This window comes from Phalacrocorax carbo, chromosome 16 (assembly GCF_963921805.1).
Source record: "Phalacrocorax carbo chromosome 16, bPhaCar2.1, whole genome shotgun sequence".
In the NCBI taxonomy this organism is placed as follows: domain Eukaryota; kingdom Metazoa; phylum Chordata; class Aves; order Suliformes; family Phalacrocoracidae; genus Phalacrocorax; species Phalacrocorax carbo.
Genome location: NC_087528.1, coordinates 10,379,597 through 10,394,663, shown reverse-complemented (window position 1 = coordinate 10,394,663; position 15,067 = coordinate 10,379,597). Strand labels below are relative to the sequence as shown.

At 42.1% G+C, this 15,067-nt stretch overlaps 1 protein-coding gene and 1 long non-coding RNA gene across 2 annotated transcripts; both read right to left on the bottom strand.

The window, feature by feature from the left end:
* Nucleotides 1–85: 85 nt before the first annotated feature.
* Nucleotides 86–8,176, bottom strand: LOC104039620 (ketosamine-3-kinase). The gene is made up of 6 exons (XM_064467407.1): nucleotides 7,801–8,176; nucleotides 5,016–5,167; nucleotides 3,856–3,947; nucleotides 3,279–3,361; nucleotides 2,759–2,881; nucleotides 86–1,996 (listed from the first exon to the last, which is right to left on the bottom strand). Exons 1-6 carry the CDS (start codon nucleotides 7,939–7,941, stop codon nucleotides 1,658–1,660), a joined length of 930 nt encoding a protein of 309 aa, XP_064323477.1. The 5' UTR covers nucleotides 7,942–8,176; the 3' UTR covers nucleotides 86–1,657.
* Nucleotides 8,177–13,169: 4,993 nt separating this feature from the next.
* On the bottom strand, nucleotides 13,170–14,853 carry LOC135315994 (uncharacterized). The gene is made up of 2 exons (XR_010375476.1): nucleotides 14,523–14,853; nucleotides 13,170–13,382 (listed from the first exon to the last, which is right to left on the bottom strand). It is a non-coding gene; the product is annotated as an uncharacterized LOC135315994 (long non-coding RNA).
* Nucleotides 14,854–15,067: the final 214 nt, after the last annotated feature.

Sequence of the window (15,067 nt, the reverse complement as noted above, 5' to 3'; positions counted from 1 at the left end):
GAACCTTTAACAGGTTAGAGCAAGTAGCTCCCAAAAATGGATGCAAGCTGTAAGGTTTAAAGTCAGAAAACAGAGACAACAATAATCAACTGGCAAACTTTTTATTTAAGCAACAAGGTAAAAGTAAAAGCTATTCTACCAAGCAAGGTTTTCAAACTTTTTGTAGCAAAAGTTAAACAGCCAGTGAGAAGAGCAGTAGAATTAAGGAAAGTTATATCAAGTGATAGTGTTCTCTAAACTTGCTTCCAATTCTCATAACTACAAAACCAGCAACTGAAAAGCCCTCAGTAATCTGCCAATATCCAGTGAAAAACATTTTTAATTAATTCATTCAGGTCATTCCCAAAAACTCAAAATGCACGTTAGGAATCATGCATCTCTCCCACCTACCTGGTAGCTTGCACTGAAATATCATTACCAGCCTATATCAAGAAGAGTACAATTTTAGTATTATCATCTAATATTAAAGGTACAAGAAATAGCTCGTCTGCAAAGCTGTCCTTAAAGAACTTGACACTGGTGTAGGGCTGCTGTTCTGGGAGTTAAATTTCAACTTCATTTGGTTTCACATCTCTTATCCCAAGAGCTACAAAGTGCACTTAGTGGGGACTGAAGAAAAATGTAGTCTGAACTACAGAAAATTTATGTGAAGCCTATACCACAACTAGATGGCATTATCCTGTGGGCAATGACAACAGTTGCCATCTGTTTGTATTAGCAAGAAACACGTCTTCACAGGATGTGTATGTGTAAAGTCTTGCCTGAAAAGGTCTCTAAGAATGCACACTATTGGACAAAAGCATAATCCAGGAAAGGAGAGAGAGGTAGTTCTGGTGAAAACAAAATTGCTGTAGGTAAGAGCCCACTGACTGGCAAGCACAGAACAGCCCATAAGAAGGATGAGAGGCACCAAAAGGCACATGCCAGAAAAAAATTATAAGTATTTTCACACAGCTTTGTAACAGAAGAGGAAGCAGTATCCATCCAACAGATTCACATTAGCATAATGAAGAGCAAGTACAAATAATTTTTCAGTTTCCATTATATAATTTTCTCATTGGCTTTCAAAATATTTTGTTAACATTGTTTTCATGCATGTAACCGGACATGAAGAGTTGAAAGAGTCTGATCAATCTATCGTAAAGGTTGTGGGGGGGTGAAGAGCAAAAAGCAACGAGCAACTCTTTTAGCCATCTCCTCGGTAACTGAGAAGAGCAAGTTTCCATTCCACAAAAAATTCTCTAATGTTTTCCATAAGGGCGCAAATGCAAACCCTGGTATTCCTCTACTCTGAAGCACAACTGGTCCCTAAGAGATAACTTCTTCCAAATGATATACACTCAAGTGCTTGATTGCTATTAACTTGCCTACTCTCAAGCATGCAGCGCTTTCTTGACACCGACAGATCTTTTGTGCAACTGAATAAACTCCTTCCTTAGATATTTCCCCCATAAAGGTATTGCCAACTATCCTAAAAAGGGATGACTATGTCACACTTGGTATTCAGCAAGACTCACTGGTTCTAGGTCTTTAGCTGTGCAACAAGGTCAAGGGTCTAGCAGCTTTTTTTAACATTTAACATTACTACTCCTGTAGTTGCACCACCAAGCATGGGGTTTTCCAAGCAACCTAGGAAGTGTTCTGCTTAAGCAGAGAGTCACTTTATAAGGTTTCTCATAATGTTTAGAGAAGACCCTCTGTACCCTGTGCCAAAATGGTTCCAATGGTTCATGTAGTGAAAAAGCTGATAAAGCTTTAGCCGTTTCTCAAACCCTGCAGCTTTGGGAATTTTAGTATGATAAGCAGAGTAAAAAGAACTGCTGAAGCCACCAAACATCCCAGCTATTGCAAGCTCATACTCTGAATGGCCGTAGAAAGAAGCCGGATCGAAGATAATTGGACCAGAATCATCCTCAGCTACATTTCCTCCCCAGAGATCTCCATGCAGGAGAGCAGGAACAATTTCTACGTCACAGAACAAACTGGGTATCTTCAGCTGCAGAGGGAAAAAAGCAAGACACGTAAGTATTACATTTTAAGGTGAATGATTATAGAGCTTTATCTGCATGCACACATGCAGAGCATGAATTGAAACTTCTTAAAAGTTTGTTAAAAAAAAAAATAGAACATAACTTGAAACAGCATAGGACCTAGTCAACGGAGATGCTGAGAAAATCAAGAGGATTTATATTTTTCGTAAAAGCCAGCAGCTGAAGAAGAGTCATCCAAATGTTGTCTAGCACTAAGAATATAAAAAATTAAAACTGCATTCGGTGCTGCAATATTGACCAGCTTCAATAATAACAACCACCACAACCAGCACTTCAGCATTAGAAGGCTCAGGAATCTCTCACCATCCTTGAAGGGATTTCTACAAAGTAGTATCCAGGTAGCTAATACTGCAGTCACTTAATCAGATGCAAACCTTAAATGAACAGATAATGTGCAGAATAGTACTCCTTACATATATTTCTCATCACAAACATGTTACAGGGAATGAGAAACGTGAACTTGGTCTAGGATTTCCCAAACAGTTAGGCAAAGTGCTATTTGGCAGACATGCACTTTAGAACATTAGCATAGGGTGATGTGGCAAAAGCCATTATACCTTAGAATGAGGAGCATTTTAATCCCTAAAAGCTGGAGTCTCTTATGAACAGAACACGGAGCACACCAACAAACAGGAACTTTGTTTTATGAAAAGAAAATCTAAACAACTGATACCTAGCTATCACTATAATATAAGAATTTCTCCTACCTGAAGTTGTGCCCAAAGTTCTCTTGCTTCCCTGTCTCCTGAATTCTTTTCAATCATGTCCATCTGTGGCTGGATTCTTTGCTTGGCAAAGAAAGTCACCCAGTCATTCTGCCAGTCATTCACCTAAAGGAACAGGGATGAAGACCTTAGTTCTACACCACACAAAAGACAGATTTTTTTCTTTTTCAAATAAAGCTTTGGAGGATGATACAGCCTTTGTGCTGATACCATCCAGGACAGTAAATGTCACCACTTAATAGACTGTTATCTTAAAATGCTAAACTAGGGGAATAAATAATTTTCTCTAAGTGATAAAAAGGAAGCAATTGAAGAGAATGTCCAATGCAGCTGTAAGTGCTTTCAAAGCACTGCTTTCCTTAGCAGGCTGAACAGTGTTTTGTCTTTTTACGACTCCACAGAAATAAATTAATTTCCATTATGATAATTTTGGCTCTTTGCGTCACTGAAGGGAAAATAAGATAAACTTAAAATTCTATCAGTCTGATGAAGTACAACCTACCTGTGGAAGATAGCCACAGCAGGTAACTGTATGAAAGCCAAATTGATCCACAAACTGGACTTCCATTTGCCCTTGACCTTTACCTTTCAAACCAAAGACAAAAATCCAATACTAATGACAAGATTCTAAGTATCTACAATGCAAATGGGCCTTAAAAACTACACAAGGGTACAATGCTTCTTCTACTGAGAATAAAAAATTTGCACGTTAATACTCTTTTGTTACAATAGTTGTTGCTGTTTGGTTTTAAGTTTAAAGCTTGATGTAAAGCAGCTACATTATAATCTTCATAATCATATTTTGAGGTAGTGTATCTTCTCTGATACCATGTCCTTGCAGAAACTGTGGTTCGGGATCCCAAAGGTCCCAAATTGAATAAATGTTTTGCTTACAGGGATCCAAGCAGAGCAAACAAAAGCAAAAAGATGGCCCCCTGCCTGGGTGTTTCATCCAAATCTGTCTTCATAATATCTTTAGTGGAAGAAGATGAACTTATCCTGAAATAACAAAAGCTATTTTAACTATTTTGTAGATTATTATTAACGAGGTTAAATTTGCAAACAGCTGTGTACCGTACCAACTGTGTTCTCTTCTTTCTTCAGCTTCTCTCCAAGTTGCTGGTTATGAAGGTGGAGATCAGCCAGTTGTGCTCCAAGCTTTGCTGAATGTCTAAGAAAGAGAAGTATTCTTAGCAACACTGACACATGAACGAATCCAGTTCTTGAATATCAAGGAGTTACTTGAAAAGATTTATCAAGCAAGTTAAAGAAGTTCTGCATGTCTTACAAAGTACATTTTCAAAATATTCTAGTCATAAACAGCTCCCCTTCCTATAAAGATTATGCATTAACATAAACCAAAATGTACTTACATGGTTGTTTCTGACAACGCTATTAAAAGTAAGCAGCAATCATAAATTTAGTAACAATGAGAAACTATCAATTCTAATTCCTGTGTGATATCACTTCTATAGGAACTTTCAGTAACACATCTGTAAGAAAAGCATATGCAACACGTTATGGTTTTTTTCTTTTTTGGCGGGGGGCAAACTGTCTTTGGGAAACAGAGCCAAATGAGACTCATCCTCTTCTTCACGTCTTTGTCTCTAGCTTCTCCTCTTTAAAAAGCCTAGAAGCTGAAAGTGTCAGGTGGGCCTTATTTATGTATCAATTTTTAATAGAAGCTTATCCTCTACACAGTTCAGAAAAGTCTAGCAGTAATTACAAACAACTCCGACAGCCAGCTGCCTCCCATGTTAACAAAGGTGTGTTCCTTCTCCTGTCTTTGACCTCTCACATCTTTCCCTGTTCTCAAGGCACTGTCAGTTAAGGCAAAGTTATATAATTTTCTCCCTGTTAACACAGATTGTAGCTATCCCCTGACATCCGTATGTCAAAGGTGGCATTTGCACATTTTCCTTACTGTAAAAGGGAATCTTACTGTAAAAAAAAAAAAACAAACAAATCACTAATTACCTAAAAAAAGAAAAAAAACACAAAACCCAAACAAATGCAAAACTAAACAAAAACCACACTCAGCTCTTGATGTGTGACCAATTTGCTAGGTGAAGCATTATGAAGTATTTTATTTAGTTCTCTGCTGTATAACTTCCCAAATGTATCTTGACTTGCTTTGAAAAAAATTTTTTAAAAGTTTCCCCTCTGAAAACAAGTGACCTCACTGACATAATTGTCAAAATTTCTGGTTAAAGGATGCAAAGATAATACTGTGTTTTACCTGTTTAAGCCTCTCATTTCCAAATGTTCCATCACAAACAGAGTACCGCCCCTAGGCAGGTCTATAACTTTGATGGGTTTAGGCACTTTTATTGTCTGTGTTTTCAAGATGGCGTCCAAACTTGCCATTTCTCCCTCAAACATTCTTCTGGCCTGCCAAACATTAAAGGAAAGCATTAGTCTCTGTGAACACCAGTCACAGGTAAACAAAGCTCTTGCACAAAACCAATCAAGGCTGAAAATGTTAAACAAAAAGCTTGGAGCAAGCAGTTACTACACACACAAGATACAGTCAGATCCACACCATCAGACTTGACAGTGATTTTAGTTACAGAAATTTCACTTCATAAACTGACTCTGTGGAAGTGACTTAGGATCTAGCATTCTCTGTAACCATAAACATAACTTAGAAAACCTGTTTACAACTGAAGGAATGCAAACTGCATATTTGTAAAATGTAATCAATATTTTATTAATGGATTATGCAGCAAATGTCTAGAAAGCTACGGGCAATTTACATCATCAGTTGAGAGACTAGAAGAATGGTGTTGACATTCACAGTCTTCATGACTTTCCTGACACAGACTCCTCAGTCATAGATGATCTTCAAAACAGTCTAATTTGCAGTCACAGAGTTATCTTCCTGGCCTACTTCTTTTCCCTCATGGGGGGGGGGGAAGCATATCAGTGATAGCAGCCAAATGCCCCTTACTGCACTTGCACATAGGAGCCCTTAGAACCCAAGCCATTACCAACTGCATTTGCTTTGAAGACATTCTGAATTTAGGACCTATTTCTATGACTGTTATCCACACCGAGTAAAATCTATTCTCTTGAGTTGCTCCACTGACATCAGTGGCACTAGTCACTTGAAGAAATGCCACTCCAGAAGAGTTAGGCAGAGGTGGCAGAAAAAGGGTATGTGGGAAATCTACAGTATCTGCTCAAAGCAAAAACAAGGAAATATAATTAATAAAACAGAACCAGAATATTAGCCTTTTAGTACTGATACATAAAACATGGTCAAAGGACAATTTGCAATAGACATTGACTAAAAATTCCAAAGCCTACAGGAGATCAAGAATGAAGAACTGCTGAATTACTGAGCCATAAGATAGCTTTGTTCAGAGGAAATCAGTAAATACTGTACCTCTGTCTAAAGCATCACACTAGGTTAAAGTCAGCTGTTGACTTTGATAGAGTAAAACCCACAGTGTTTTCTAAAGAACTTTGTTTTTCTAAAGAATCTGCTGATATACACCCACTGCTGCACACACAGCACAGCACACTCATACAGTTTGACAAACTTTGCTTTAATCAGCACTCAGAATCCACACACAGGCAAAAGCATAGAAAATGAAATGATTACTGAATAGAAAATCTATCCAGATCTTTTCTTCCCCAAGGCCTATCTTGTAGCTAGCTGGGTTATATACCTAAATACACAATTAACAAAGGCCTGTGTGGAATCGCTGTATTGCTATCAATTCAAACTATTTTCAGTCTAACATATACCAGTATTTTCCCATATTACCACCTCAGTGCATCCACCCAGCTCCCTGATATGATCAGAAAGCACAGACAAATTTGGAATAGGCATAGTTGCATATGTGCATTTGAAAACATCTGTTTGCTATTATAGACAAATACAAGTTCGGGGGTCTGTTCTTCCAGTGAAGCTATTCATTTGACAGACACAAGTGTAGAGTACCTTTAAAGTAAATTCCACCTGGCCTCTGATTTGCAAATAAGGATGCCATATGGGTATGCTGCATTATACTTATCTCTATCGAATGCAGATATCTATCTTCTACAGTAGCTAGTACCAGGTATTGAAAGGACAAAGCAAAAATCCTGAACAACAATTGTGGAAAATATAATTTATTGAGAAAAGTTCCTTCTTACATGGAGGGAATCACCGGTTTTGTTGCAACAAAGAAAGATGCATACCCTCAGTAGACAATTTGATACCTTCTAGGTATAAAATACCTTCTTTTATGCCTTTTAGATTGCTCCAGACACTTTCAGAGCATACACAACCACGGGGACACCACTGTCACCACAGCCATAACTGACAACTCACAACAGCATGCCATTTTACTGCACGCCCTGGTCAAATAGCACTGATACGACAACAAGCATCCCACCCGAAACGCTGCTCCCCACTCCCGTGCCCACCCCACCGCGGCCTGCCCATCCCCGGGCACCCCCGCCACAAACCAGGCCCCAGACCCGCAGCAGCCGCCACAGCCTGGCCCTCACAAGGCAGCAGCCGCCCTCTAACCCGGCGGCCGGCCGCCTCCCCGGCACCTGCATTCATAGAATCACGGAATGCCCTGAGCTGGAAGGGACCCACAAGGACCATCGAGCCCAGCTCCTGTCCCTGCACAGGACACCCCACATTCACACCGTGGCTCTGAGGGCCGTGTCCAAGGGCTTCTGGAATATCGCCAGGCTGGTGCCGTGATGCCTCCCTGGGGAGCCTGTGCCAGGGCTCCACCACCGAAGGACCTTTCCCTAACACCCAGCCTAACCCTCCCCTGGCACATCTTCCTGCCATTCCCTCGGGGCCTGGCGTTGGTCACCAGAGAGCAGAGACCAGCCCTGCCCCTCCTCCTCCCCTTGTGAGGAAGCTGCAGACCGCCATGAGGTCTCCCCTCAGCCGGCCGCAGCGTTACCGAGGCCAGCCCGCCGCCCATCTCCTCAGCGCGACGGCCCTCACAGCCGCCTCCCGGACCAGGGGTCCGCACACGCACCCCACCCTCGGCCCCTACCCTCACACACACCTCCGCCTTGGAGTTGCTCTTTACGTACACCCGGCCGCGGTCGGTGTCGTAGCTCTGGCCCTGGCTGATGCAGCCGCCGCCCAGGTGCCCCGTCGGCCGGAGTACGGCGGTGCCCAGCTCCCGCCTCAGCGTCTCCTCCATGCTGCCTGCCCGGCCAGCGCGGCTCTGCGCCTGCGCGGGGCGGCGCGCGGGCTCGAGGGCTGGCAAAATGGCGGCGGCGGAGGCGCAGAGGGAGCGGCTGGCTGGTGGCCTCGGCGCTGCCGCGGGGACAGCCGGTCGTGGGGGCCGGGCGAGGGCTCGGTGTAGGTGCTGGGGAGGGACCGGGAAGGAGCCGCTGCTTCTCGGCTGGGAGAGGGAGAAGCGTCGAACCGCTTCTCAGAGTCGGACGGGGAATAGCGGGGAGGCCTGGCCTTGGGGCCTCCCCTCAGTGTTGCCACCCGCTCCGCACCCGGGGGAGTGCCTCGCCCCACTGGGGCTGGGCAGGGGGATAAGTAATGCCAGCCAAAATCCCAGCCCTCCTGGAACATCTTCTGGGCTGTAGAGAGCCTGCAAATACATTTTCGTTTGAACTTATTTCCCTCGGTCGTGTGGTGAATTATTCCCTACTATAGATGCAGAGGACGCACATGTCATGGAAGAGGTGCTGCAGTAGGGCAATGTATATAACAAAGGCAATGGATAGTAACTTTAAGATGTTTGGATTTAATGTGCTTTCTGGCTATTATAAAGGTACATGCTCAAATTCATTCTGTTATTTAACAGCTTGCTGTTATTGAATGCTGGCTAGTGTAGGTCTGCATTAAATTAATATATTTTTTCCCGTTAGACTTTGTTATTTATTTAGCAAGTAACTTTTTATTTTAAAAATACACATTTCTAAGCATAGCTGATCTTCTATTCATTTTTTTTGTTAGTGCAAGATTCTGTGTTTTCATTTCCTTAACCATCTGTTGTCTGACTGATTACAATCACTAATTAATCTTTAGTTTTTCATTACTACCTCCCTATTCGCTATACTGTTTTGCCTTGGAGTTTTATTTAAGAGTATTATTGTGCTGCCTGAGCAATTTTGGCACCTATGGATATACATCTGTTTTTATGTAGTAGTTTATGTAAACAGCAGTTGAGGTTAATTTAGAGCTACTGACATGTACTTTCAATTTTTAAACTGGATTTTGCTTTGGAAGTTTTCTTTTTGGGGTTTTGTGCAGGAGGATTACAGTGCAGTCCTCTAATAATTCCTGTGCAGCAGCAAAATAGCAAGTGGTGAAAGGACTGAAGTCCTTCCAGAAGTCTATGTACCTTTCCTTTTCAACAGGTTCCACACAGCTTTAAATTTTTATTTATTTATTAATAACCTAGACTCTGGTCATTAGGGTCTGGTATTTTGAATTTGGCAGGATTTCTGGATCTATAGCAATCCAGGCAGACTTACCATGACTATTTTTGCTAGGCCTCTATGTATCTGGCCATTTCTACAGAGCCTGAACAAATAATCAGTGTGCTGTTTTTGCTCCAAATCCACAAGTTTTGAGTTACACACACACATTAGAGTTATGAGATGTGTTGCACACTCCTGTGTGCACGGGCAATGTATTTATTTTCTTGGAAAGCACTTGATGGGATCGTACTGTCAGGAGCCAGTGAGCAACACATTTTGTACACAAGAAATTTCACATCTCAGATGTTAGGTTTAGTGCATGTACCAAGGCTATTCACGTAGTGGACTTGTAACAGAATCGGTGCTTATTAGAAGCATGCATTTACTGTCCGTCTAAAAAATCCTGAACTGACACGTGATAGCTGCAGCTTGGGCTTTTAGCAGCTCCAAATATGTCATGAGCATGCTAAATCTTGCTTACAGAAGATTGGTTGGATGGTATGTATTATCTTGCCTTTTTGTGTAGCAGAGCATGTATGTCACTTAACACTGTTGGCTGTGGAGGGCTTTATAATTTGTGGATGTGACAGTGATACCCTAAAACACAGGAACCTGTGGCTTATTGAGAACCAGGGATAAATTAGTACCACGAGAGCATGGAAACACAAGTGAGAATATGTTTTTGTATGCTGGAATCTTTTTTTCTGCCACATATTGGCTCTCCTGACTCTTGGTGTAAAATTAGCCTTAAACCCATGTTGCAAAGGTTGGATTCAGCTGTCCACAGTGGTTGGTGAAGAATGATTGAGATTATGCTGAGGGAGACTTCAGTTCTCCATTTGGAGTCTAGGAATCAGCAGCAGGTGTTGTGGAAAATAATGCTGTGAGTTTTCTTTGAACCCTCTTTCTTATTCAGAGTGCGAAGGAGTAATGTCCATTCTGAGATCAGAGACTTGCTTTCTTGTTTTGCAGTTTTTAAAGAACTATGACATTAGGAAGAATTCAAAATCCACATTTTGATTAAATGACACTTCCACAACTCTTGGAAAATACCTGTTGTGTCTGATTTTTTGTTATTTATTTATTCTTTTGACACAGCAATTAGAAACCAATTAGAATTTGTTAAATAGATTTAATGGAGTTAGAATAGAATAAAATGTGTGGTTAGTCTTCAAATACAAAGTCGTAATAGAATATTCCATACTGTCAGTAAAGAAATTTTTCATGCTGCACTGAAGAAAAGCATAGGCAATGTTGTAGGAGTAGAGGGTCATTGCCCTTCATGCCCTAGAATTTAATTGAATTGTACTTTTTTCTGATTGCATCTGATCAGATAGTAAATAACAAAAATTTGACCAAAATTGTAATGTCAAGCTTATTAGTTACATGGTGGACATAATCTGAAGGAGGAACTGTCAGCTTGCTTTCCAAGTTAGAGGTTAAGTGTTCTGGAAGAAATTCAGCAAGACCCATGAGACGTTGCATTGCTGAAGATGCTACAGAGCATCTGTTTGCAGGAGGCCCGGGCTCCCAACTCCTGCAGACATCAGTCAGTGTGAGCCAGGATTTGGGAGCTGCTTCTTCACAGACACCCTTTTCAGCGCAAGTTCCAGCTCCAAGCCTTCCCTAAGCTTGCTGCGTGCCATCTTTGGCCTCTGTGCCATAGACTACTGTTCCCCATTTGAAATAAACTATTGAGTCAGGCCCCAAATGTACTTAAAAGAGGACTGAAAAAAAAAGTTTAGCCATATACCGAAGTCGTTCATGCAGTGCAGGCCTTGCCTGCTGTGTGAAGGCAGCATGTAGCACAAAAGGCCATGTGGCAGTGTGGGTTGACTTTGCAATAATCCTTTCTTCCCTGCCTCCACTCTTAAGCTGCATGTATTATTTATTCCCATTTGAGTATTTTAAAAAGCTTGCAGTATGCTGTTGGAACCACCCCCTTTCCTCTAACCCCGATGGGGTTCACCAGCAATGTTTATCTTGTATGGATGCATGCTGGCTTGCCTGCAAGATCCACAGTGGTTAACTTTCTGTTTAAAATAGTGTTCATTTCTGTGGAGGAGAAGACAACTGGCATGCTGGGCTGCAAATTATTTGGTGAGTCATCAGTTAATATATACATCGTGAATAAAAAAGCACTGCAGCTGCTAATTTCTGTTTACTGCTTGACAGTATGTACAAGAAGGGAAAAGGTAATTGGTATGTGTAGCCTTTTATTGGTTGGCTTATATATATAAATGGAAAATATGCATTAGGGCTTTTGGGGCTCCAAGCCTCTATTTGTGTGAGAAACACGCTGTGGGCTCTTTGTCTTTTTTCCTCTGCCACACCCATGGATAGGCCTAGAGGGTGGATCAGGAAGGATGTAGGACTTTCCATGATGGAAAGAGATGATTTGTAAGACACTAATTGAGATTTGGTGATAGTGCTTGTTTTTTTCTTTCTTTCTTTCCTTAAACATAATTCACCTAAGAGAGAGAAATCTGTGTTTTAAATAATTCCTCAGGTCATCTGTATGAGCAGATAAATGGAACGAGAAGTTCCGTTACCAAAATAACAGACTGAGATAGACCTTAGGAGCAGAGTTTGGCCATTATTCTGATTATGCAGAGACCTTGGGATCAGAGTCACTGATGTGTCTGTTTGCCGAGTTAATGCCTTCATGGATTAGTCTTCAGCGGTTTCCGTAGTGATTTTGCGGTAGAATGTGAATTAAAACGTGACCAAAGGCAGAGGACTTGTTCTTGGTTCTGCAGAAACAGAAATCAGGTAACTTTTTTTCCAGAGTCTAATGGTTTTACTTCCTCTCTTTTTGATATAGACTATGCCAGGTTGCCAATGGGTTTTGTTCTTCACAAATTTTGCCATCAACAAAAAGTTCAGGGAGAACATTTCGTTTTTTGGATCATTGTAGTAATAATGAATAAGAAATTGTGTACTTTGTGAGGGTAAAAAAAGTGGGGGTTTTTCCATAATTATAGCTGTTTGAGAGTCTTTTTTTTTTCTTGATCAAGGGAAAATTATTATTATTTGCAGTTCTGACTTGTTTCGCCTCGTTCTGTATGGCACAGTAGAAGAGCAATATACATGTCATTATTTCTCTGTTCAGGTGCCCCTAACCAGGTTATCTTAATGCTTGAAAGTGGGTTAGCAAATGCATTTTCTTTTATATTATTCAGACACGTGATGGGTTAAAGATCTGTGGGTGTATTCTAGCTCACTGGTTCCTGTATAAAGCATAACCATGCGCTGCCCTCAAAATAAACCTGGGCTTGGCACAGATTTATTTTCTGAACATGATTACACAGAAATGTCAGATAAGTGGAAATACTCAGGTAAGTGGAAACATTACAGAATTCTGCTATTTATGGCATCAATACAGACGTTTGAAAGGCATTAGTTCTTAATTTCCAGCAACTGAAAAGCTCTTCATAGTTTTTAATTAAAAAATAAGGGCAAATGACCTTTATTTGCCAAGTTCATTGTTATGAAAATGCTTGGGTTTTTTCCTCCACTCTTCCTTAGCGAACTCTGGGAAAAATCAAACACATGCAATTTCAGTAAAGTGAGATATAATGATTAGTTCGTACTTCAGCGTTTGTCTTAGAGCACCTCCAAAGTGCTCCACTGAAATTTGTAGTTAAAAACCCACGAGGCTCCTTTGTACTAATAGATGCAGCAAATACCTTTGATAGGTCTGGAAACCTGTGGCAGAAAGAATTTGAGCAAGCTGGCCAAGTTCGTAAAGGAAATCTGTGTTAGAACTGGGATTAGAGCACTAGTTTCCTGGTGCCTAGGGCTGTACTCCAGCTGTCTACAAGTTGCTTCCACAGGAAGAGTACAAATGACGGCTACGACTGCATTTAGCCATCTCAGACTGAAAACTGAAATAGAAGCTCTGACAGATGATGCATCTGGAAGGAGAGCATGTCTCTCTCATTTTATATGTAGACCTTTGGCAGTAAAACACTGGAGCCTGTGAAACTGTAGTTTATTGCTGCAAATTTATTATCCTGCCTCCAACAGGACTTTGATTCCATGAAGTGATGACTTGATTATAAAGAGGTGCAATTCTTGGATGCGTGAGTATGCCAGAGGGAGGACGGCCTGTCTGACACTGGGAACGTGGTGCTCTGATGCCCACGGGTGAGTGCCACAGGACCCTCTGTGCTCTTCTGTTTGCGCTGGATTAAAATTACTGAGGAATGATACAAGGATATTAATGAGTTCACATCTCTCTTTGCAATCCTGAAATAAAAATAAGCATGTAAGACTTCTTTCTTTTTTTAAGAGACCAGTAAATTGACATTGTGTCATACCCATACAAACAGCCTTTATTAGTCAAGCTCTTCTTTCGTTTTTTTTTTTTAGTAGAAATGTAAGGTATAGACATACCTCTTTCAATATAGGGCGTATGTTTGGCTGCAGATAATACAGAGTAAGTTCTTTAAGTATGGTTATTTCCTCTGAATTAGAGGTGCTTTGGGCAAAGTGTGTCCGTAGGGTGGGGTCTAGTAAAACAAGGACATAAAGACCTTTCATGAAGTTGTAATTTTTATGTGGAGTTGATACTTTGTGCGTAACAGCGCTATTTTTGATGTTTGTTTCTGTACGTCTTTGTATTGTACAAATGTATTTTTATAGCAGTTTGACACTACTAAATTTTCTCTTCATATTTAGGAATTACTGAGGGTAAACAAGATTTTCTTAAATAATTTTTTTTATTATATTTGCTGGCAGATGTGCTACAGGCAAAGGACGAGGTCATAAAGGGCCTAGTGTAGAGCTCAGGCAGTAAATATATGCATTAGGGTAAGATTTAAGGGATGAGATACTCCTGTAAATCTTTATTCAGTCGTTTGCAGTTTTTCTCACTGGCCTGACACCTGGGGTCAGAGGCGTTGCACTGATGCACCTTGTTTTAGAAACCTGAATTTATTTTAATGGCACGGGAAGAGTGAGCGTTTGCTCCAAAGATGACCCCGTTCCCTCAGCTCCCGGCCTACTGCATTGTAGATATGTTTTGTGGTATTGATAAGGGTAGGCATTTGGGTATAGGTGCTTCTATTGGATTGCAGGACCAGGAGGAGATCTCAGGCTTGCTGAGATCTTGCCCAAGCCTCACCCCTATTCTGCACAAATACACAGTGATATCTGAATGTGCATAGCGAGGGAGCAAAGCCAGCCAACGCTGGTGTGGGTACGATGGAAAAAGAACATGCCTCTTCTGGCTATGAATATCCTGAAAGCAAGATTTTTAAGGTGTGTGGAGTGAGTGACTTCGTCCCATAGCTACAGCTGGGCCCTGCCTTCTGCAGGACGGTTGTTGGTTCCCTACCTGAGGCAGGTGCTGGTGCAAAGTCCTGAAACCTTCCTTGTCCAGAAGCTGCTATTACTTCGCGCAAGCCCTACCCGAGTCCTAGGGCCGTTCGTCTGCCTGCACACGCCGTCATCATTGCAAACCCAGGAGGGGACCCCGCCGCAGCTGTGGTTGCGGGGCGCCGGCGCCGGCCCGGCCGGCGGGGTTGGGGCTCGAACCGCAGCCTCGGTGCTCGGTCCGGGCGGAGGGCTTCCCGCCGGCGGGACGGTGCGACTGAGTGCGATTGACGGGGGAAAGAGCCAATGGCCGCCTTGGAGTCCCCTAGCAACTGAACTGCTGTGTCCTGAAGGGAGCACGAGGGAGGGGGCGGTTGAGGTTTGCCTTCCCCCAATAGAAGCCGAGGGGGCCAGGGCTAGCGCTTTTCGGCGCACCAATCGGCGAGTGCGGGGGGGCGTTACAGCACTCGCATAGAAGCTGGCGCGGGGCGGGGCTACCGTTTCGGCGCGCCAATGAATGCTGAGGAGGGTGGGGGCGTAAAGGAACCGCCCAATAGCGAGGCTCGG

Coding starts and splice junctions, on each gene's coding strand:
- LOC104039620 (XM_064467407.1), bottom strand. CDS start 7,941: ATGGAGGAGACGCTGAGGCGGGAGCTGGGCACCGCCGTACTCCGGCCG. Junction 3,948..5,015: donor GAAATGAGAGGCTTAAACAG/GTAAAACACAGT, acceptor TCTCTTTCTTAG/ACATTCAGCAAAGCTTGGAG. Junction 3,362..3,855: donor GAAAGAAGAGAACACAGTTG/GTACGGTACACA, acceptor TTGGTTTGAAAG/GTAAAGGTCAAGGGCAAATG.